Source organism: Pinus tabuliformis, chromosome 3_2 (genome assembly GCF_031772625.1).
Source record: "Pinus tabuliformis cultivar Carrire ecotype Pingquan chromosome 3_2, CPIR1, whole genome shotgun sequence".
Taxonomy (NCBI): Eukaryota; Viridiplantae; Streptophyta; class Pinopsida; order Pinales; family Pinaceae; genus Pinus; species Pinus tabuliformis.
This window is the reverse complement of record NC_142302.1, coordinates 876,720,695-876,746,193: the sequence shown is the minus strand read 5'-3', so window position 1 is coordinate 876,746,193 and position 25,499 is coordinate 876,720,695. Positions and strand designations below refer to the sequence as shown.

At 39.9% G+C, this 25,499-nt stretch overlaps 1 protein-coding gene across 1 annotated transcript; it reads left to right on the top strand.

Annotated features, from left to right (window-relative positions):
• Nucleotides 1-1,802: 1,802 nt before the first annotated feature.
• On the top strand, nucleotides 1,803-6,549 carry LOC149183412 (putative serine/threonine-protein kinase PBL8). Its single transcript, XM_089417111.1, has 6 exons — nucleotides 1,803-2,141; nucleotides 2,364-2,668; nucleotides 2,780-2,915; nucleotides 4,885-5,021; nucleotides 5,237-5,360; nucleotides 5,466-6,549. Exons 1-6 carry the CDS (start codon nucleotides 2,054-2,056, stop codon nucleotides 5,891-5,893), a joined length of 1,218 nt encoding a protein of 405 aa, XP_089273237.1. The 5' UTR covers nucleotides 1,803-2,053; the 3' UTR covers nucleotides 5,894-6,549.
• Nucleotides 6,550-25,499: the final 18,950 nt, after the last annotated feature.

The following is a 25,499-nucleotide window of genomic DNA, read 5'->3' as shown; positions in this document are numbered from 1 at the left end:
CTTTGATGTGATTATTACTGGTTTTTTTTCTTATAACGTGTTAATGTTTCAATATTTGGAATGAGATTATAACTATTAAAATAATGAAAATAAAATGTCTAAGTCAAGGAAATGAGTAAGAGCCTTTGCATACTTAAGATTGGATTGCATCCACAAATCTAATTTATGGGAAAATTTATCTAATAATATTATTAAGTTAAAACTAATAGATAATAACTCATAGGCCCTATGAAGCCATTATAGCAATACTTATAAGGCATTACAGTTCATCATGTCAGTAGTGGGTATTTGAATATGGGTGGGAAGATAACAACCATTCTACCTAACAATCCGAGATAAACCCAATTGACATTTCTATATCTAACTTTACCATGATATTAAAACTACGTTAATATTATTATTATTAATTATAATTATAAAAATAACTCATATATATATAGAGAGACAAAAACATTATATACAATATTAAAACAAGAAAAACCCACGGGATGGAGAATAAATGGTGAGAGGGTGTTCTCTTAAGGCACTCCGTTGTGAAAATGTCACTAGTTCGAAACTCCATGGGCAAAAATCCAACCATGTTAAGGGCTAGTGTGGTCCTCGAGTGATTTTGATGGCTTAGATGCCTTTGGGTCGTGACTACTCAAGCCACAGGTTAAGCGTGCCATTGATCTCAGGACCCACATTACCTAATAAATAATTTTTTTATTAAAATAAAAAAAATACTTAAAATAGTTTATATTATTAATATATAAATGTTCATTTTCTTTATTAACATTAATTTAATATAAAATAATGAAATATTATATACAACATTAAAATAATAAAATACATTTAAAATGATTTAAAATATATATATTTAATATTTACATTAAATAATTATTTTTTTATATTAAAAATAAAAATTAATTTACAATTCAATATAATAAAGATATTATTGTATAATATTATGTTAAAAATTAAATAAATAATAAATAATTACAATATATATAAAAATTAAATTATCCTTCCTTATTTGAATTATTCTTATTAAATAAATGATTACCATAAACTATTTATATGTTATCACTGTTATCCACTTTAAAGTAAATTATTCCCCATGCTTAGAAATAGAATTTAAATGTAAATTAAAATCTGATAACAAGTATGTGTAGTTACAATTTTAAAGTACCTTTAAACAATTATTAAATAAATAATGAACATAAACTATTTACCTGTGATTATTGTTATTCACTTTGAATTATTCCCAACATATTATTATTTAGAAAAAGTTTAAATGCAAAATAAAAGTTAATGAAAAATATGATATTTTTATTATAATTTTTAAAGTTAAAATATGTCACTTGTTGAGCAGAAAGTTACGATACTATATTATTATTATTATTATCTAATTTTAAAGTCACCGTCAATCTACACACCAAAGTGGTGTATGACTTGTTTATGGGAGAATGGACCCATTTCCATATAGCAATTTGACTTCTAAATCTAAGAAGACATACATACTCTACGTCCTCTAGTTTTAAACTCTCTAATTCAAAAAATACATACTCTTAACCATTAAATCTACTCAAACTATATTAAAAAACTCACCATAAAAATATTAAAAATATAACCATTATCCAGATCACCATAAAAAAATGATCACCATAAAAAAAATCCAACGCCAAAATGATTGATGAAGAAATGAACTCTACAAGGCACAAACCATGTGTGTGTCTTTCTTCCAGAGCATAGCAAATTGCAATTTCCCACATTAAGCCGAAGAGGACCATTTACACCAACAATATTTTCGTCAAACACATTTTCCAATTGTAGCTATGCTCTCTCGTATAAATTAATGGGCAATCTGAACGCTCGGTAGGTAAGTGGGTTCAGACATCGAGGTATGCACGCAAATGAAAAAAGGAGAATAAGAATCTAGTCTCCCCTATTCTCCGCCAGAACTGGATTGTGATTGGGCTGACTTTTGATCACCATGAAGGCTTTGTTTCGATGATGTTTTATCAACATATTGAGAAGAAGTACAGGGTACTCTGATTGAAAGAACAAAACTATGAACTGTTGGCAGGGGTTAATGGGAAACTGCTGGAACGGAGAGCAGGGCTCTTTGAGGACAACAGTCGAGTGTCATAACAGATCATGTAAGTTTGGACTAGCTCGTCTCATCAATATCAATTGAAATATTTCAGTTTTATTACTTCTGTTCGTCATCTGCATCGTTATAAATATGTTCAGACATGTGACTATGGATCTGTATGATGTATGATGCTTTTAAGACCTGCCATTAATCTACATCATGTTTTTTTTCCTCCGCGTTTTCAATGATTTCTGTTTGTGGGTTTCATTGGGTTTCCATTAATCAGCCCACCCGCCATCCCCATCAACAACCCACAAGCCAATTCCAACAGAGAGCAATGGAGGAAATTCATCCCCACATGAGGTTGAAGACCTGAGACAGAACTCTGGTTCCGATGCGTATGTATTCACATTTAATGAGCTCAAGACAATTACCAAAAACTTCAGGGTGGACTATGTATTGGGGGAAGGAGGGTTTGGTACAGTTTACAAGGGTCACATTGATGAGGACCTGAAGCCAGGCCTCAAGGCCCAGCCAGTTGCTGTCAAGGTCCTTGATCCGGAAGGTCACCAGGGGCACAGAGAATGGCTGGTAATTTTTAAGAAAAGAACTATAAAACAAGATATTGCTTTCTGCGGTTTAATTTGCTGAAATTTTAGCCTTTAATATATTTTTATTTCTTTAATTTTCTTTGGATTGCAGGCAGAGGTCATCTTTCTAGGGAAGCTGAGTCATCCCCATTTGGTGAAACTCATTGGATACTGTTGCGAAGATGAGCACAGATTATTGGTTTATGAGTTCATGGCTCGTGGAAGTCTGGAAAATCATCTATTCCGAAGTATGTTATTATTTCTTTCCTTTTTGTTTAATTTATGTGAAATATTACATCCCGAAGCCTACACCCTACACCCTACCGTGTGTTGCCTGGTGAACCAGCTAGAGGGGATCGGCTATTTTGCAGTGTATACCAGGACACTTCCGTGACAACTAGATCAAACCCTCCAATATTTCGTGGATTGTTTGGCCCCCTTCTTCCTGGAAAAGTACATTTTCTATTTCTTTAGTGCACATAAAAGTGTACATCATATAATCACACATCTGTGGGCCTAAGGCAGTGCCATGAACCATAGTTTTAAAAACTGGAATGGGTTTTGAAACAGTCCACCTATCAAACCAAGTTTCGAACCAGAACCAGAACCTGATCAAACTAGACCACACAGGATAATGAAAGGTTTCAAACCATGATTCGAAATCAACATGCAAAATTTGCTCGTCCATATTCCATGTAAGGAAGCATATATCAAAATGTCACAGATTGCAATATATATCATCAATAAAATACATAATCAATAAAGCTCTAAATGCCCTTTAGAGTCCAAGAACAATGTAAGTTAGTCACAGATTGCAATATATCATCAATAAAATACATAATCAATAAAGCTCTAAATGGCCTTTAGAGTCCAAGAACAATGTAAGTTAGTGGACCACTGGTTTACTATAAAATCACTGATCAACATCATCACCACTACTAGACATGGGTCATCACCAAAAATTACATAAACATCATTCCACTACTGGACATGAGATCATCACCAAAAACTACATAAACATCATTTGACTTATAAACATTTGACTTAGAATCAGAGGACTCCTCAAGGTCCCGTGCAACCACAGCAATAGTAGCAGCAGCAAAAATAGGCCTAGCAAAAAAAGGGCTCAAGGTCCGGTGCAACCACAGCAGTAGTAGCAGCAGCAAAACTAGGCCTAGCAAAAAGGGGCTGCTTTTGGAGAGAAATGGCCACTGGTTTCCTTAGAAACCACTCAAAACCACTGACCACAGGTCCCACAGCTTGGCACATGCAGACGGGGTGTCTTGGAGCTGACCGGCCCGGTTTATGTTGGAGCCAGCTGGTTCATGCGGGTTGGTACTGGTTTAGGTGCTGAACCAGCCTAACCGCAGGCCCTACAGCACGACACATTCGAATGGGGCGTCTTGGAGCTGACCGGTCCAGTTTATATTGGAATCGGCTGGTTCATGCTGGTTGGTACCTGTTAGGTACCAAACCAAAACCAGACTAGTTTGATACTTAACTGGTACCAATCAGACCATGAACTGGGTGTTTCTGCCACTTTGTAGTGGGCAGGGAGCTGACCGGACGGTTAGACCAGTTAATGGTTCAAACCTCCTGCATAGGCAAAGAGCACCAGCATATTCACTTTGGCACCATTTCCAAGAGAGCTAAATTCTTTTCTGGACAACCCTATCGTAGCTGAAAAATGTGTGGGTATTTTTGGATTTTGCTGATGTATGATAGAATTATCCATGTATGATAGAATTATCAAGGTATGCATCTTTGAGATCAAAATTAGGGTTTCTTTGGAAGTCAGACCTATTAGTCTTCAGCTGCTAATTCATCTTGAAATTTTCTTTTGAAAGGTTAGATAAGTGGGTTTGGTTGATTGTTGATTGGTGACAATTGCCAAGCAGTTTTCTTTGGTTGGATTTAAATATAGTCACTTGACATGGACCCCATCCCTATAAGTCAATTCAACCAGTATCGTCGAATTTGGCCACTGTAACTCCTGGAGGACCAAGCTTAATGTGGTCCCCAATTTGTTTAGCACTTCAACTTCGATGTAGGAAGTCATTCTCCTCTTCTCTCGTTCTGTTAAATGGTGGCTGAATAAGTTAGTAACTTTATTGCGTTTCTAAATATAGCTGTCATTTAGATTCCTACTTGTATCTATATTCTCGATCCTGTGGCTTGGGTGATCACTAACTTTACATGCTTGCACGATGCTTACAGAGATGTCTGTTCCCCTGCCTTGGCCAACCAGAATGAAGATTGCACTCGGGGCTGCCAAAGGGCTAGCTGTTCTTCATGGGGCAGAAAAGCCTGTTATCTATCGTGATTTCAAGACGTCCAATATACTACTAGACACAGTGAGTGCTTCCAAAACCTAGCCTATTTTGAGTTTGACTTTTTATTTGGTGCAATTTATTTTCAGAAACATTGGACAACTTAATGTGAATGTGATGTTTGAGATGTCATTAAAAAATGTTAAAGAACCAATGATACTATTACAAAACGAAATCATTCAAGAGTCACTTTGGGATTGATTGGAGCCCCTTTCTTATTTTATGCGTCACTGATGAAGGACTATACAGCAAAGCTTTCAGACTTTGGACTTGCAAAAGGGGGACCAGAAGGGGACCAGACTCATGTTTCCACTCGCGTGATGGGTACATATGGTTATGCAGCTCCAGAGTATGTCATGACTGGTATGTTCATAGAATAGCAATATTTCAGAATTCTACTGTAAATATTGATTTGTATATATTCATGTACCTATTGCTAACTTAATCTTTTTATATTTTTGTGCATAGGTCATTTGACGGCTCGAAGTGATGTATACAGCTTTGGTGTTGTATTGCTTGAGCTGCTTACTGGCAGGCGGTCTATGGATAAGACTAGGCCTAGCAGAGAATATAACTTGGCTGAGTGGGCTCGTCCACTTCTCAACGACAAGCGGAAGTTGTTACGGATACTTGATCCTAGAATGGAGGGAGAGTATTCTGTCAAGGGAGCTCAGAAAGCTGCTAACTTGGCCTATCACTGTCTGAGCCAAAATCCTAAAGCAAGGCCACTTATGAGGGATGTTGTTGAGACGTTGGAACCTCTGCAAATTATGGATATGGAAAACACTTCTTTCACATATTCTGTCGGTAGTGGTGTGACAACATATGAGGTTCCCAGTCAGTCACCAGGAAATGATGTCCAAGCAAATGACTCCGAGCATCATCCAGATGAATAACTTGCTGTTTTAAAAGAAGTTGAAATGTTGCAAGATTGGTCCTGATTCATATAACCAATCTTGGAAGCAACCATATAAACGATTATAAATGCGTGGATGTGCAGAGTTTCCCATTCCTCTGAAGAGTATTATCTCTTCCTGTTGTATGATGTAAACTACTTACAGCATTTCCATTACATCAACTCATTAATCTGCTGAAGATCCCCTTCAACTTTCATAGACAATAATGTCATTTCTTGATCACGTCGGTCATGAATGGCTTATTGCACTCGGAATAAAATGAAAGTACTTATCTTTGCTGACTTAGTAGGCAAGCGACATGATACTTGTAAACTGCAAGTTTGCACATCGTTCTCGGATCACAGTGCGGCCCTAGTCAATCATTTTATTTTTTTCAGAAAGTGGTAGATTATTTGATCCTTCATCTGCTATCTGTAAATTATAAATTTTGTATTTGCAACTGCTAGATAAATACGAGTAGCTTTGTATTATCTGCAGAGTATAGTTTTCCATGAAATGAACTGTGGTGGAGGCTTCACATTCAATTCTACAAATAAGTTGCCATGGACAACTGGTTTGGGACTGCCCATGAAAGGCCATTTTTCTGTATTTGAGCTAGAACGTTGTACTGTTAATAAGCATTACAATTTGCTGCATCCTAATGTTTGTATGCCATAAAAGATAGTAGTATTGTTCTGAATTTTGAGGTCAGAAGTAATATCATTTCAAAGACTTTTGGATCAAGAATATCATTTAAAAGCAGTCATCCTTTTTCCCGCTTGGAAATGTTGATTGTGAAACCCTCTTGTACATGTTCATTTAAACAACATTCATTTGACATGGTCCTTCATTTCCTTGGATCATTTCAAAGATGCAAAGCAAGTTTGCGAAGCAAATATTTAACATAAGCCCATTCTAGCTGTCATCATGTTATCACTCAGGTTGTCCCTTAGCTCCTTGAGGGATACGGCCGAGGTAACCACAAACCAATCTTTGGACTGCAGATGCTAGCCCACCAGTAGTCAGAGAGGGCTCTCTCTTTAGGATTTAGCTTTGTTGATGATGATTTTAGGCTAATTATTAAGTACAAGGGGTTTTGTTTTAGTTTTTTGGTGGGATGGATGATGCTTTCAAGGAAAGAGGCAGGGATAGCATGAAAGTTTTAGAACCATTGGGCGTGGAATCAAAGAGTAGGACTGCTGGTGCGTTTTCTTGGTCACAAGAGGGAATATGGAGCAAGCTAGCTGCACATGAAACAATGATTCAAGCTAAAGGATGGAATGAAGGCTAGGAATGAGAGGCAGTTAAGAATCTCTCGTTCAGCTTAGCAGAGGGAAGGTGAATGAGCTCTATCTAGGAGCAGTGAAGAATCCTTAGATAACTGTCAAACATGAGTGAATTAGGGGAAATATGAGCCACAGAGAATTCATATTCATTACTAATTCAGATGAAAACATAGAGAAACAACAGAAATTGAGCATAGAGGGCAATTAAACCAATTCTAAACTATTCATTCTTTCTGCTATTTAGATGGTACATCAATGGAAAACAAAGGTAAGAAACACTTATTGAGTCATGTTGCAGCACAAGAATTCCACATTCAATTCTTCAAAACATTGATACACAGCACACAGTCATTCCTTCAAGCTTTTCAACAGTCTTTGATTAAGTAAAACATCAGGTATACAGAGCGAGTCTCTCTTGGAGCTATACAACCAACCAACCCTTTCAACAGTGAATTAGGGTGGTTTTTATAAGTAAAATATCTATAAATATCAGATCTCAGACAGATCTGCTGTAATAAGTGTCTTTAACCTAACACATGTCTGAAATAAATGCGGGAAAATATCCTCGAGCTGCGCTGGGTGCAGCTGTACCAAAAAGGAGTTTGATGTGTTGTCTTTATGGCTCTGTACTGATCACTTAGCCATAACTGCGCTTTGGGTTTTGATCCATGCTCTTGAGTGGTTCTGAAGTGCATTAACTGTGATGGGAGAGCCTTGATTGGCTTTCACTGCTTTCTTTGACTTTGTTGGAGGTCATTCAATGTTCACCTGCGTTGGGAATAAAGGCTTTCATTTAAAATATTCGACTGATACTCTTTGTCGCTTCCTTGATATGCTTTGGCACTGAATGTGCGCCTTTCTCTCTTCTGATATTCTTTAAACTGTTGCATCGACCTTTCATGGCTGCTGTTCGACCCTCTGTTTACTTTTAAAACTGTGTTTGCCCCTTTCTGAATGCTGCGCGAAGAAATTCATGTCATTCTGCGCCTTTCGGGCTTTTTGACGGTGACGTCAGCATGACGTCATGCGGTGGGTCCCAGTGCGACGGGTGACGTGGCAGGGTGACGTCAGCAGTACGATGGGTGACGTGGCAGAGTGACGTCAGCAGGGTGACGTTAGCAGTACGACGGGTGACGTGGCGGTATGGTGGAGGAGGTGACGTGGCAGTGACATGGCAAGGACACGGCGGCAGGAGGCCGACGCAGGATGATGACGTCAGCATGACGTGGCGCTGATGCAGGAGGAGGAAAGGCGGTATCCGGTTTCGGGCGCACCGCTTTTGTGCGCAGGCGGTTTCGGAGGAGGGGGCTCTGCCACAACCGAGAGGGTGACGCGTGGCGGGAGTACGACGGGAAAACCGCCCATCTCCTGGGCGTTAACCCTCGGCACGTCGGGGCACAAAAAGGCCCGCCCACCGTAGATCTTGGGCGCGCCAGATCTGACGGTCGGCGGCACGAGTAAGGCGGCGGATGGTTAGGGACGGAGCCCGCGTGCATTTTGTTGTGTGTTTTTATATGGGGGGGGAACTTTAATGATGTGGGTTTTTATGGGTTAATGCGGCATGGGTGTGATTCGAACCAACTTTATCACAAAATATGAACGCGGATGGGTTAAATATAAGTCCCAGATGGACTTAATATTTCCCCAGACTTGATAAATGTGGCTAAAATGCCAAGGGGTGGGAATATGTACATAGGGGAGTTATTAACATATTTTTAGTAGGGGAAGGGGAGATAGATAGGGAGCTACATAGTAAAATTAGTAGTTAATATGACAAGTGATAAGAAAGCGCTAAGTATGTGAATATTAGGCTATTAGGGGGAAAATGATTCATAGAGGAAGTATGAACATGCCTTGAGCAAAGCAAATCTTTACCAAGGCAAATGATATGGAAAATGATGAAACTAAGAGGTATCAAGCAGATCTTGACCCCTTCAGGGAAGTTAGTGAGTGATTTGGGAAATGAGAAGAAGGGGGAGTTAGACATGCCTCGCTTGAGCTCCTCCAACTGGAAAACTGCATCATAACTGTGATCTGTAAAGATATAACACCTGAAAACATGAAATGGACCACACAGCTTGATTTTGCAACACAAAACTACCTACCCAACCTACTTATCTAACATTTTTTCTTCTTTTTGCATGGGTGCACTTGGACTTGCAGACCCTGATTGCTTTTTATTTTTGCTGTCCTCCTATCTAAATGTACACTTATTTCTTCCAAGGGCCCAGATTAAGCAGTTGGGCTCCTTTGTTCCTCTACCTATCTACAAATTTGCCAAGATTAAACTGTTTGGACAGATAATGATTCTCTATATTCTAAAACAAGAAATTGAAACCTAGGGAAGCCAAGATTAAGCTGTTTGGCCTTCCCTTAACAGAAAATTCTTCAAAAATGGATAACTCATCAAAATTGGGATACAGTAGTGGCATTTAGACTGGCACACTTTCATGGCCTCTTCTTTGGCCTCTCTTAGAAAATATGGAGCATTGCAGCATGCAAAGTATGACATATTTGGCATGTAAAAATGTCAATCATGAAAGATGAACACCTGTTGCAACAGGAGGCTAACAGTGGCTCCACTTGGGGATGGCTTTTCCTTGTGAAAAGCCAAGAACAGCAGGTCAGACTGCCTTGATCTTCTATTGTTGCTGTGGACTGAAGAATTTCTTTGTGCTGGCTACTAAAAGTGTGAAACTTTGAAATATGAGCAGCCATCTCCTTCATTGAAATACATAGCACTGCCTGTTTTCTTCTGCGTACTTGATATTATATACCATGTTGCTTAAGCATTGCCCTTGAAAAAAGAGCCAAAACATGGATCAAAACTGATGTATCTCCCTTAGCCTTGATCCCGAAACAGCTGTTGATGTGAAACTAAAAATGCTCCTCTCTTGTTAATACTGTTGGACTGAAGACTGCAAAATTGGCTGCGTCTTAGCAAACTTTGCTGCTGCTCCTCTAACACTCAGACTGCTTATACAAAAATAAAAACGAAGTGCTAATATATACAAATATCAATGTACAAAGAGATATGTACAGAGCTGCATTGTACCGCTTAATAGGGATCATGGTAATGTTTTAGCATTTTGCCATTAACAGGGCCTTCTTCAACAGTGCTGCCCTCTACAGATTTGAGGAAATATGTGTTATTTCCTGAACAACAGAAATAACAAATGCCCCTTCCATAAAAATCAAATTTTGCATGTTTGCCCTTGTCTTCTCTTCGTGAGTCCCACCTTAGAACTTTGTTGCCAATGTAGAAATCCTCAGCCTTAGCTCTTTTATCAAACATCTTTTTGAGTTTCTCTTGCAATATTTGAGCTCTGTTATAAACTTGCTCTCTGGTTTGCTGAAGATGAATGGTCTGATTGATTCTTCTTTGAATATCATTTGGTTCTGCTTGGATCTCTTGCAACATTTTCATGATAGGAGTGCCCAAGGAGGATGGAAATGTGGCCTCCATGCCATACACCAGCTCATAAGGGCTCATCCCAATGGATTTTTTTGTTGAAAGTCTGTCTGCCCATAGGGCATTTGTGAGCTTTTTATGCCAGTTCTTCTTGTTTTCTTCTAAGACCTTCTTGATAATATTAATCAGGCTCTTGTTAGATGACTCGGCCAAGCCATTACCTTGGGGGTAATAGGCTGTGGAGTGGCCCAAGGTAATGTGAAATTTATGGCAAAAACTGATCATCTTTTTGGATTTGAAAGCAACGGTATTGTCAGTGATGATCTTGTCAGGGCAGCCAAATCTAGAAAGGATATTGCACTCAAGGAACTGGATAATGATGGAGTCATTGGCCCGTCTGCATGGGATGGCTTCAATCCATTTAGTGAAATAGTCGGTGGCTGTTAAAATCCACCTGTGCTGGCTTGAGGAAGAGGGGTGGATCTCTCCAATGAAATCAAGACCCCATTGTTGAAAAGGTTTCTCGGTTGAGATGGGCTTAAGGGGCAAGGGTAACAACTTTCTTTTGCCCTCAAAGATTTGGCATTTATGACATGAGATAGCAAACTTCTTTATATCTGCAAATAGAGAGGGCCAATAGAAACCAGCCCTTAAAATTTTATCAGCAGTGGACTTCCAATATAGATGTCCTCCACAGTCCCCTGCATGGAATTCTTTCATGACATTGTTAGTTTCATTTATGGTAAAACAATTAAGCAATATACCTTCATGATTTTTCCAAAATAATGCACCATCTATGACACAAAACTTTGAAGCCTTCATTTTTAAAAATCTTTTCTTGGTTCTGGACAATCCTGGGGGAGCAAACAGGTTTAACAATACAAAGCATATATCAACATACCATGGGGATTGCAAAAAGGTTTCACTGATCTGTGGAGTCGCCAGCTCCTGTTCATTGTCCAGTTGGTTGATGTCTAAGGCTTGAAAGTTTGTTTCGGACATCAGTTTGGCTAAACCTTGTCCCTTTATGAGCTTGGTTGGTTTAATTTCTATGTCATACTCAAGGATGTTGGCAATCCACTTGCCTCTTTTGCCCTCTAACTCTCTTGGGTTAATATGTCTTTTACAACAGCATTTGGGACATAGGCAATCACATGTGAATATAAAATGTAAACTCGGAAATCTTTGATTGCTTTAACAAGGGCATAGGCCTGCTTCTCCATGATTTGGTATTTCAAAGGGGCATCTCTTAAGGCTCGACTGAAAAATGCAATTGGCTTTTCAGTTCCCTGATCATCCTTTTGCAAAAGGACAACAACTATGGTGTGCTCAGATGCAAATGAAAATATGATGAAATCTTTGTCAAATTGTGGACTGGTGAGGACAAGGGCTTGGGTTAAGGCAGTTTTGATACTCTCAAAGGCTTGCTTGGTCTCAAGAGACCATTTTACCTTAGCATCCTTTTTTAACATGTTGCTTAACAGTCTTATTAGCTCGGCTAGATTTGGAATAAATCTCCTTAGGAAGTTGATTTTTCCAAGGAATGCTTGCAATTCTTTTATGCTTCTTGGATATGGGATTTGGAGGATGGCTTGGATCCTTTTTGGATCTATTCTAATACTGTCTTTTGAGATGATATGGCCAAGGAGTTTGCCTTCTTCAAGGCCAAAGAGGGATTTCTTGGGGTTCAAGGAAATGCCATATTTCCTACATGTCATGAATATTTGCCTCAAATGTTTTAGGTGCTCTTGATCAGATTTGGAGAAAGGGGTTAAGTCATCGAGGTAGACAACTAGGAAATCATGTATTTCCTTGGCAAATGCAATATCCATTGCCCTTTGAAAGGTAGCACCAGCGTTTTTAAGTCCGAAAGGCATCTTCACATACTTAAATGTTCCCCACGGTGTGGTAAAGGCTGTCTTGTCTTGGTCATCCGGGTGAACCAGTATTTGATTAAAACCTGAAAAGCCATCTAGCAAAGATATTCTAGATGACCCCACTACTCTTTGTAGGATGTGGTCCATTTTTGGCAAGGGGTAGTGGTCTTTTAGGGAGACTTGGTTTAAATTTCTTAGGTCTACACATAGCCTAATCTCACCTGTCTTTTTTCTTGTGGGAACAAGATTGGATACCCATTCAGAGAATCTGATGGGTGCTATGATACCTGCTTCAAACATCCTTTTCACTTCCTTTTCAATCAAAGGAAGGAGCATAGGATTAATTCTTCTAAGTTTCTGTTTGAAGGGCTTTTGGTTTGGTTTCAAGGGAATGGTGTGTTGGATCACTGAGGTGTCATAGGACTTCAAGTCCTCATAACTCCAAGCAAATACATCTTGGAATTCTTTGAACAAATCAATATATTTGGGTTTTTGATCGGGTGGTAAAGTTTGAGATATTTTGATCATTTTGGGCTTGTCTGTTGTCCCAATGTTGTGTTCTTCTATAGCAGTGTTTAGGGGCTATATTTTTGGCTTTTTGGGAACATCATTTGCATCAAACATATCTTCTAATGGAGTGAGGCCAGCAGGGAGAAAGTTATCTTTCAGATCAACGATCTCGGCCTCTGTTTCTATTATTTCCTCCAAATGCATCCGTTTCAGTTCTTCTATGTTTACATTGTCAAAAACAGTTGGGTTTAGGATTTGCTTGGCTGTTACAGCGGTTACAACCTGCTGATTTTCATTTGTTTGCTGTTGTTCATCCGTCATAGCATCCATGTCAATGTTAATATTTGAAAACTCATGTTCAAGAGTGAGGAAATTGTTAATCTGGGCATCATTTTCAAACACTTGCCAATCTTTAACATTATTTGGGATAGCAGGCCTATGTTTTATCTCAGCAGTGAAATGGTGATTTGGCTCAAAGGGAAGCTTGCATGTACTAGCAAAAGTGGCTAGGCTGTGTGCATGAATGTTATGATCTCTTGAAATCTTGGCAAGCTTGGATTCAGTGAATGCATTGAGTATATTAGTAGCAGTAGTCCTATAGGCCCTCATTCTATTGTCATTGGTAACAAAATTGCCTTTCATTTGTTGTATGATTAAATCAGAGTCACCTAGAATAGACACTTTTGCAGCTCCTAGAGCTTTGAGCAGTTTAAGGCCTAAAAGGAGAGCCTCATACTCTGCCATGTTATTGGTGCATTTGAAATTTAGTCTGTAGGCATGACCTTCTGCATGATTGTTATGTGTATTGTGAATCCAGACACCTGCCCCTGCTCCTAACTTGTTAACAGAGCCATCAAACTCTAAATACCATGTGATTTTTTGCTTGTGGTTAGTATCAAGAGTTTCAGTCACTTTAGGATTGGGCAGATTTGAAATTTCTGTTTGCGGAGGTTTTTCTTGTATGCTGGTTGCCTTGATTGTTTTGACAGTTTCATCAGTATGGGCAACCAATTCTTCATCGGTGTGTGTGTTCAGTTCTAAGGCCAAGGGCTTGTCATCAGTGAGAGTATTTGTTTCATCATTAAATAGAATAAAAGAATCCATATCAGAATGGATTGAGTGAATAGGAAAATTTTGGGGCTTGTCCTCACTAGTTACCACATACTTCATCAGTGTTTCTCTATATAGTCTCTTTGGTTGCCCAAAGACAGATATAGTGGCATAAGAGAGGTCTAATTGGAGGGATCCTTGGAGTTTTGCTCCCCAAGATCTTGATAATAGCATGCCATACTTTGGTGGAATGTCAGCAACCACCACATCCATGAGGATAGTCTTGTTGGGATATTGGACTAAGGAGACACACAAGTCTTTGATGAGGCCTAAACACTTGACTTGACTTGAGTCAAAGGAGAATAGATATTTGTAGGGTCTTGTGACATCAAGGTTCAGTTTTTCCATTAAAACTTTGGGCATAAGGTTGTGTGAGGCACCTGAGTCAAACATAGCATTGTGCAAAACTTTGTCATGTATGTGCAAACTGACATAAAAAGGTAGAACAGATCCATATGTTGATTTTCCATTAACCTCTGGACCGAACAACAGTTCAGGCTGATCATCAAGAACATTCACATCATCCTTAACCTCTGGCATTTGAAGTGATCTTTGAATTTGTTGCCTATACACTTAATGTTTGGCAAGTTCAGATAAGGGGATGGATATCTTCAGTTTACCTATTTCTGCCTCTAAGTCAAATGATTTTTCAGATTGGGTTTTAGTGTTTTGAGAGGCAAGCTTCCCTTTTTCTATTGGAGTATCAGCAATTTGGTCTTGTTTATCAGCGTTAAGGGAAGTAATTGCTTGCGGTTTTTCAGTTTTAGGAGGGCTTTTTGGAACGCTGTTCAAATTTTCTTTCGAGGAAGAAGGTGGCAGAGGCTGATCATTAGAGGACTGCATGTCCGTGACATCCTCTATGGTGACATCCTTTGGATTAGGGACTGTTTTACCAGCAGTTTCCATGAAGGCAACCTTTTCTTTAATCTTCTTCGGCTGCTTGGTATCATTTTCCTTAACCTTTTCAGGCACATCTATGGTTCTTGTCCTCAGCTTATATTGTTTGTGGACCTCATACACAACAGTATCATAGCCTTGTTTAAAATCAAAAGACTCACCAGACTTAGTCTGAAATTGATTAAGGTCATGTTCATCTTGGTCTTGTTGAGTTAGGAAAATTTGTTGCTCAGCCTTCAAATCCACCAAGTTCATGTGAGTATCTTCCTTCTGTTCACTAGACGTAGATGATTCAGTGTAATTTTCATGAAAATGAGGCCTTACATCATGGTCTGGGCTAGACCTACCAGCATTTGTATTCTGAGTTTTCCGGAAATTTGGGTTCCTTATGGTATTAGGTTGTTGTCCTTCCCATGATGATTTCCTCTCAACACTCTCTACTCTGTCTCCCAGCCTATGCATGCCAGTGATAATAGCATCCAACTTTTGGTCTAAGGCTGAGGGTTCCTCTTTAAAGGTGGTTCTTCTCTCAGTTCTAGCTCTATTTCTTTTGGCAATTAGATTTGCCTCTACGCTAACAGCAACATTTTGCATGTCTGCAAGGGTTTGAGGGGCTCTTTCCCTTAACTGATAAACCATGTCAGTGTCAAAACCATCAGGGAATTTATACAAAGCAAGATCAGGTGGAGGTTTTAAGTTCTATGGTATTGCATTATAAATATTATTAAATCTTGCACAATAGTCCAAGACAGATTCTTGAGGGCCTCTTTTGATGGTGTCATATTCAGATAATATGTGCAAGGGGTCTTTCTTTTTCTCTCATCTGTTGATAAATGAGTGGTATAAGGCTTCTGGGTCTGCTATGGAATTGGCTGTGAGTGCTCTAAACCAAGTTCTAACATCACCTGTCAAACTTTGGACGAAAATCTTCATTTTGACGCTATCGTCATCTATCTCGTAGTTCTCAAAATAGTCTTGCATCTTCTTTGTATGCTGAAGGGCTGTGCAAGAACCAGTTCCATCAAAGTATGTGATTTTAGTTTGATAATCCTAAGGCATAGCCCTTAGATTAGCAGGTAATTGCAAGGGTGCATATCTATTAGCCATGTTTACGGGGATAATTGGAACAATAGGAACAGTTGGAACAGCTGTAACAACAGCGGTTATGGGAGTATGTGCAGTAAATGGAGGTGTGGAAGGAGTGCTTTGAGAGGTGGATGATGAACAAGGGGAAGTGGGGGTTGAACGAAATAAAACTTTGACAGGGGTTGGAACACAGCTTGGCTGAATTGTTTCAGGGCTAAAGTCAACAAAATCTTTTCTTTGCTCTAGCTTCCTGAGGTTCCTTGGGATTAAATTGGGATTTTCAAAAGTAGCTGGGGGGTTTGGGTCTGGATTTGACCTTGTATAACGTGAATTCCTTTTGGGAGCCAGATTCTGAACTTGTTTTGATATTTTTTGTGAATGCTTTTTAGAATTTAACAAGGAACTGATCAAATTTTGAAATAGCTATGTATAACTTAAAACTAGCATGAGGATTGACTGAAGCAGCATTTGTTTACTCCTGTAAATGCAAAGCAAGAACAGTTTCAAAGGCTTCCTGGCTGACATTCAGGCTTCATCTGTAGTTTTAAGGAATATGCAACAATTGGAAAATTCATTGTCTTCCCTAATGGAGCTTTCCAACTTCATTTGTGAGATTTAACTGAGGATGATCTCCAGTGGAGTCACCATTATGTTATCACTCAGGTTGTCCCTTAGCTCCTTGAGGGATACGGCCAAGGTAACCACAAACCAATCTTTGGACTGCAGGTGCTAGCCCACTAGCAGTCAGAGAGGGCTCTCTCTTTAGGATTTAGCTTTGTTGATGATGATTTTAGGCTAGTTATTGAGTACAAGGGGTTTTGTTTTAGTTTTTTGGTGGGATGGATGATGCTTTCAAGTAAAGAGGCAGGGATATCATGAAAGTTTTAGAACCATTGGGCGTGGAGTCAAAGAGTAGGACTGCTGGTGCGTTTTCTTGGTCACAAGAGGGAATATGGAGCAAGCTAGCTGCACATGAAACAATGATTCAAGCTAAAGGATGGAATGAAGGCTAGGAATGAGAGGCAGTTAAGAATCTCTCGTTCAGCTTAGCAGAGGGAAGGTGAATGAGCTCTATCTAGGAGCAGTGAAGAATCCCTAGATAACTGTCAAACATGAGTGAATTAGGGGAAATATGAGCCACAGGGAATTCATATTCATTGCTAATTCAGATGAAAACATAGAGAAACAACAGAAATTTAGCATAGAGGGAATTAAACCAATTCTAAACTATTCATTCTTTCTGCTATTTAGATGGTTCATCAATGGAAAACAAAGGTAAGAAACACTTATTGAGTCATGTTGCAGCACAAGAATTCCATATTTAATTCTTCAAAACATTGATACACAGCACACAATCATTCCTCCAAGCTTTTCTGCAGTCTTTGATTAAGTAAAACATCAGGTATACAGAGCGAGTCTCTCTTGGAGCTATACAACCAACCAACCCTTTCAACAGTGAATTAGGGTGGTTTTTATAAGTAGAATATCTACAAAGATCAGATCACAGACAGATCTGCTGTAATAAGTGTCTTTAACCTAACACATGTCTGAAATAAATGTGGAAAATGTCCTCGAGCTGCGCTGGGTGCAGCTGTACCAAAAAGGAGTTTGATGTGTTGTCTTTATGGCTCTGTACTGATCACTTAGCATAACTGCGCTTTGGGTTTTGATCCATGCTCTTGAGTGGTTCTGAAGTGCATTAACTGTGATGGGAGAGCCTTGATTGGCTTTCACTGCTTTCTTTGACTTTGTTGGAGGTCATTCAATATTCACCTGCATTGGGAATAAAGGCTTTCATTTAAAACATTCGACTGATACTCTTTGCCGCTTCCTTGATATGCTTTGGCACTGAATGTGCGCCTTTCTCCCTTCTGATATTCTTTAAACTGTTGCATCGACCTTTCATGGCTGTTGTTCGGCCCTCTGTTTGCTTTTAAAACTGTGTTTTCCCCTTTCTGAATGCTGCGCGAAGAAATTCATGTCATTTTGCGCCTTTCGGGATTTTTGACGGTGACGTCAGCATGACGTAATGCGGTGGGTCCCAGTACGGCGGGTGATGTGGCGGTACGGTGGAGGAGGTGACGTGGCAAGGACACGGCGGCAGGAGGCCGACGCAGGATGATGATGTCAGCATGATGTGGCACTGACGCAGGAGGAGGAAAGGCGGTATCCAGTTTCGGGCACACCGCTTTTGTGCGCAGGTGGTTTCGGAGGAGGGGCCTCCGCCACAGCTGAGAGGGTGACGTGTGGCGGGAGTACGATGGGAAAACCGCCCATCTCCCGGGCATTAACCCTCGGCACGTCGGGGCACAAAAAGGCCCGCCCACCGTAGATCTTGGGCGCGCCAGATCTGACGGTCGGCGGCACGAGTAAGGCGGCGGATGGTTAGGGACGGGGCCCGCGCGCATTTTTTTGTGTGTTTTTATATGGCGGGGGGGGGGGGGGACTTTAATGATGTGGGTTTTTATGGGTTAATGCGGCATGGGTGTGATTCGAACCAACTTTATCACAAAATATGAACGCGGATGGGTTAAATATAGGTCCCAGATGGACTTAATATTTCCCCAGACTTGATAAATGTGGCTAAAATGCCAAGGGGTGGGAATATGTACATAGGGGAGTTATTAACATATTTTTAGTAGGGGAAGGGGAGATAGATAGGGAGCTACATAGTAAAATTAGTAGTTAATATGACAAGTGATAAGAAAGCGCTAAGTATGTGAATATTAGGCTATTAGGGGGGAAAATGATTCATAGAGGAAGTATGAACATGCCTTGAGCAAAGCAGATCTTTACCAAGGCAAATGATATGGAAAATGATGAAACTAAGAGGTATCAAGCAGATCTTGACCCCTTCAGGGAAGTTAGTGAGTGATTTGGGAAATGAGAAGAAGGGGGAGTTAGACATGCCTTGCTTGAGCTCCTCCAAATGGAAAACTACATCATAACTGTGATCTGTGAAGATATAACACCTGAAAACATGAAATGGACCACACAGCTTGATTCTGCAACACAAAACTACCTACCCAGCCTACTTACCTAACATTTTTTCTTCTTTTTGCATGGGTGCACTTGGACTTGCAGACCATGATTGCTTTTTATTTTTGCTGTCCTCCTATCTAAATGTACACTTATTTCTTCCAAGGGCCCAGATTAAGCAGTTGGGCTCCTTTGTTCCTCTACCTATCTACAAATCTGCCAAGATTAAACTGTTTGGACAGATAATGATTCTCTATATTCTAAAACAAGAAATTGAAACCTAGGGAAGCCAAGATTAAGCTATTTGGCCTTCCCTTAACAGAAAATTCTTCAAAAATGGATAACTCATCAAAATTGGGATACAGTAGTGGCATTTAGACTGGCACACTTTCATGGCCTCTTCTTTGGCCTCTCTTAGAAAATATGGAGCATTGCAGCATGCAAAGTATGACATATTTGGCATGTAAAAATGTCAATCATGAAAGATGAACACCTGTTGCAACAGGAGGCTACCACATCAGAAAAACGTGTTCTTTTCCATCTTATCCTTTAAGGACACATTGACTGTTTTCAACGGGCTTATGCTGAAAGACAATTGGATATCTATGTCAGAATTTGCTATAGATTACTAATAGAGTGCTTTAGTTCAGATATATTATTGTGCAAATGAGTTTGACAACTCCGCCATGGAAGCTGATGAAGCACATAAATTGTTAAAAGTTATCACATTCTTTCATGTACCGGAAGAAATGAGGTCATTAGTGAAAGGCCATTATTCAAAATGATTCATAAGCTATTTTGGGAAAGATGTTTTAGGAGGCTTAATTGTCCAGCATCACCATTGTTGACCATTTATTAGAAGGTGGGGTACCGTTCGACACTTGGAAGCATGATGCTGGCCTGACTTAACTGCCATACCTCTATAACTTTACAATGGCAAACCCACCACTTTTTTGAGGAATTGAACAGGGATGAGTGTTGCAACAGTGCCTCGCTCTAATTGGGCCTACTTATCTCTAAAACTTAACCTTTTGCATAGAAAGTAAAGTGATGGGCTGGACATTATGTGTGATATCTGGTAAGTCATGCTTCCTAATAAATAGAGCTTTGGAAGGGGGAAAGGGTTTGACTTCCATTTCATGGTCTTCTGTTAGGGTTTTCTCTTAGGAGCCCCTATACTTAGCATTCTTGGATAGATATTTGCGTTTTTGACTTTGGTAGTGAAAGTAGTTGGCTCTATTACTTATGGGAGATAAATTTCTAGGAATAGAACAAAAGGGAATCTATTGGCTCAATAGGCACTAGTCTAAATCTTTATTGGACTGGAATTTAGCCAAAAGGACTCGTAGTTCTAATCCAATTTAGGTGAGAAAGGAGCACCTAGTACTGTGGAAGAAATGTACAATTATGAATTAAGTGAAGTCTTGAATGTTTTGATCCAATAGGGTTCTTTGGCTTAGTTTAGCCTTGCCCTTGATCCACTAGTCTAAATCTTTATTATATTGGCAACTAACAAATAGGACTTGTAGTTCTAATCCAATTGAGGTGAGAAAAGAGCAACTAGTATTGTGGAAGAAATGTACACTTGTGGGTTGAGTGAGTCCTGATTGTTCTGCTCTAATTTGATTGGACGCAATAGGGTTCTTTGGCTTCACTTTAGCCTTGCCCTTGCTCTTGTAGTTGTTGGAAGGGTTTCAAAACTTATAGTTGCATATCTAGATAGTGATTTTGTAACACACCCCCTTAGCTTAAACCAACCTAGTGGAAGGTGTTACTTTCACTTAACCCGAACTCCATTGCTTCCTCATGAAAATGTGGTTAATTTTTTTTTCTTTCTTTCCTAGAATTAGTGGAATTAACTTTGGACTTTTCCATTGTTTTCAGCTCATCAAGAGCTTTACGATGATATAAATTTCATCGAAAACTAACAACCGAATCGAAAGTTATGTTATTTTGAAGATTTACCATTAAAGGCCTTGCCATGTGGCATCATTGCGTCAGATCAATGATAAGCCTTTATTTATGTTTATCCGGGGTGCGGTATATGGACACAATACCACATTCTGTGCACCATATTTCTCGGACCTCTGACTAGTCCAGACCTGGGTCCACATCTGGGCCTTGAACTACACCCACTCTCCGTGCACACTAGTCCTCCGGACCTCTGGGCTAGTCACACCCCTAGCCCACATCTAGGCCCCTGACTACCCTCGCCCTCTTGCAGACTTCAGACCTTCAGTCTTTTGGGCTAGTCTGGTCCCTCGCCCACATCTACGTGCCAGAATACCCAACCCTCTTGCATACTCCGGACCTCTGGTCTTTCAGAGCTCTGTGCTAAATGCCCCACTTTGGACTGACCCAAGTTTGAGCTCAACCATTCCTCTGTGCCACAACTATATATATATATATATATATATATATATATATATATATATATACGCACATATCCGTCCCAATTTAGATCCAGCTCCACTGCAACAACCATTACAAGCTATCTGCCTTAAGACTTAGAATGCATGGGTTTTTTGCAATCCCTTATAGGGATTCAACCATGGTCCCCAAAAGGCTTGGTTTTAAGCCAATCACGCCTTAAACACAGGAAATTGATTCCTCTAGGAAAACAAAACATATTCAAGTGAAAACTGTGATTATCATACACATTCCTAGAAACATGATCCTACCTTTTAGTCAAGCATATAAATAGGCCAAACATGGCAACAACACCTAGTGGGCTCAACCACAACAATACTATTCCTCTCTAAGATATCAATGCAAATGAGACTTCCTCTCTTTGTTCCATGAGTAAGGAAAATAATAGCCTGCAATCCCTGCAAGCTCCACACCTAGATAATAGGCATCCTCAACAATTTAATCAACAACCTCTTAATCACAGAGATTCTTACTGAACTATAATAAACAAACAATGGAATTTCAACCACCATAGAAGCACATCAAATAATTGACAAGGTCATAGAAATTACTATGAGTACATGTACTATGTAGTTATCCTCAAGTCCCCATACCACAAGAGTAAACATGCTTATATCTCATTGAAACATACAAGAACATACACCCCTCATCATGAGAGCTTGCCAAATAACAACAACATTGATAATTCACATTGCATTAACATGTGCAGTGACATAAGTAAGCAACTTACCTTGTGAAGCAAACAACTGGCAACTGAGAGTGGGACTTCAACTCTCCACCTAATCGTAGGTTGATTGCACAACAATTCTTTCTTGTAGTTAACCACCCTCGAGCCAGATTCAAAGTCTAAAGAGAAGTGCTCAAGGGAATAAAATCCAATGGCAACCGATTGTTGTCAGGAATCCAAAAGACCACACTGTCTCCCCACGCTTAAACTAGGATTACTTCCTCTAGTGTCTCCACCATTTACAGAGTATCCAAAGCACATTTCTATCCAACTGTAAATCCCACATTTAACTAAGGAAATACACAGAGATGCCCTTTGCAAACTAGGAATCTAGAGAGAACATAGTTTCCACCTACTTAGCCTAGTAGGGCTCCAGAATACTCTATGTCTCTACCTGTCTTTCTTTGTCCACGTTGCACCACATGCACCCACAACCCAAACCCGAGTCTATGATATTTTCCAAGTCTTCCCATGCTTGTTCCCAGCGTGCCACTTCTTCCATTCTCGCAATCTGCCGATGAAACCTGGTATGCCTAACCTGACACACTAACACCCACAACCCAAACCTAGGTTTGTGATTCTTTCAAAGTCAACCCCACTTTTTTCCTAGTGTGTACTAGTTCAAGCTCAAGACCCCCCTCTCCAACTTTGTGTCTCCTTTCGAATCCACCCACTCTCCTTCATCTTGTGTCGCCATTCCTTGCCAAATTCGTTCTTGTGCGTTAACCTCCCAACGCGCAGTCTACGAGACGTGACAAAGGGGCATGGGCTTGTCCTCCATTCAAGAAGCCCATACCTTTCCTCCTTCCTGCCATGCCAACTATTAAAGACTCAATCAATTTTGTTTTGTGTAGCTTGGGAGGTACTCCACGCCCTAGGGTTCAAGGTTTGGAGGGAAAAGCACCACAAGGGTCACTTGTGGGCTTGGAACCCAAGCATGGGGTTTTGCACCAATTGGGATTTGGATCAAACCCATGATGAATTTGAGCTTGAGAAAATTTGAGATGATAGAGATTGGCGAGCCGATTCCAACATTCCAAAGATCAATCAAATCAGAGCTCTATAAACGAAGTCATGAATTTTTGAAGTTGACAAGTAATTATTGGTATTCAATTCATGTAGGTTTGAATTAAAATTGTCCAATAGATGTGTCTCTTCATGAATTTGTGGAGCCTCTTTATTGGTGTATAAATAAAGGGTGAGTTGAAGTCATTTGAGCATCCATCTTGTGCAACACAAGGCAGAAAGAGAGCTTAAGAAACTTGACATACCTTCCTTTAATTGGGCCGCAGATAGGAGACATTCCCACGTGAAAGTGTGGAGGGTTACTATTATTTGGATGCATCCTTTGGGCATCCTTTTGTGACTACGTGGGACTGTTTTCTTCTTGTAGGAGGGCCGAGTTAGAGGAGCTAAGGAACAGGTCTGTTGGGGCATCGTTGGAGGGACAAGGAATAAGGTTTATGTTGCCTGGAAGCTACAGGAAGATTGTGTGTTAGGCCGCAGGCCATAACACTACAGTCAAGGGTTGCGTAGGGGTGTTTGAGGGCTTATATATGCCCATATCAACAACATAACCAAGGAGTTGTCCTGTGAGGTAATGCCACAAAGTTTAAGGGTTGTTTTGATGACTGGTTGAGGGTTGTTACAACATTGTTTGGTGCCCTAACCAACCACTGTGATGACAACAACAAAGCAGACTTGTTGCAATAGTTGAACTTGTGTTGGGTCAAGGATTTTGACCAGATTTGGATCAGAGTATTGCAGCTTGTGGTAGCCAGGTATTAGAGTTGACTTGGGTGTCATGAAGACTTCAATTAGGGGCAGATTCTGCAGTGGAGAATTGGGCATCTTTGGATTGTTGGAGGGAAACGTGTGGATGTCCAAAGTAGCCATAGACTAGCAGTCTTGAAGTGACTAAGATAGCTGAAGATTGGGTGAAGTTTGCAGCCTTATGAGTAGCTCTTTCGTGGATGAAAGAGGGTATTAGAAGGAAAATTGGAGCTTGGGAATTAGACCTACCCAGAGAGCAGATTTATGAGCCCGTGTACATGCTACAGAAGTGACATGCAACAATGTTAGGTGGTAGCCCTCCTAGAGTATCAATGTGTTGTCCTTTGAAGGACTAAGGGGCATCTAGTGAGCAGTGCGGAAGCGAAGGACCAGCATGACAAGATACAACATTGAAGCTGCAATGAAGTTTGTCATTGTATCTTGTATACCATAGGCTGTTGTATTATTCATATTTGGTTTGATATAACGAAGATTGGGATTGTACAATTTTTTTAAAAAGCGTGTATATTTGTGCATATGTGATTTACTGCTTTATATTTCTGTTGTGCAAAGTAGTTTATGGTTGAGATTCTTGGTTTAGTAGCGTCAGTGATTTTAAGACTCTAACCTAGACCCAAGGTCGTGTAAATTCAACATGGTATCAGAGTGTGTTTGAGCTACTTTGGAAGTAAGTAAATCGAAGTTGTGCGCAACGAAGTACAGCATGAGAGGGAGTTGGTCACGTTGTAAGTGAAGGGCTCACTACAATGTTGAAGTTGCAAGTAGGTCTCCGATACGAGGACATGTTAGAGGGGTTGTCCAACTATACTCCTTGGAAGGAAAGGATCAAATTGGTCTTGCAGGTCAACACGATCTAGGATTTCGCTGAGAAAGAAATCAAGAAGCCAAACGACCCTAAGGAGCTGGAAATCTATGCAGATTTGGATGTGAGGGCGAGATTGATTGTCCTAGATGGTGTGAAGGATGCCCTAATACCTCATTTGTCCCGAAAGAATAATGCACATGAGATGTGGATGGCTCTTTAGAATTTGTTCCAGAATAAGAACGAGAACCGAGTACTAGTATTGGAGGATAAGTTGAAGTCCACCAAGATGATAAACGGTGAAAGCATGACCTTGTATTTGACGAGATTGTTTCAAGTCAAAGATGAGCTTATTGCCATCGGTGTGACTATCTTAGATGGAGATATGGTAAGGATTGCCTTGAAAGGGTTCATGTTAAAATTGGCAACTAGGGCCAAACTCCATGCAGGTCACCTTATTTATGGCAGTGAATATTTTTCCTAGATTACTCTTGTCGAGAGGTGTATGATTGATCTAAAGATCATCCGATTCCGACAAGTATTTATGGAGATATGAATTTATTTGCATATACTTGACAAATTGTCAAGGTCGGCGAGCAGCTAAATGTGGCACACATGCCCATTAAAACATATATGTACAAGTGAGGTTGATTCATTATGAACTCATCTCATCTCAACTCATCTTCTCTCTCATCA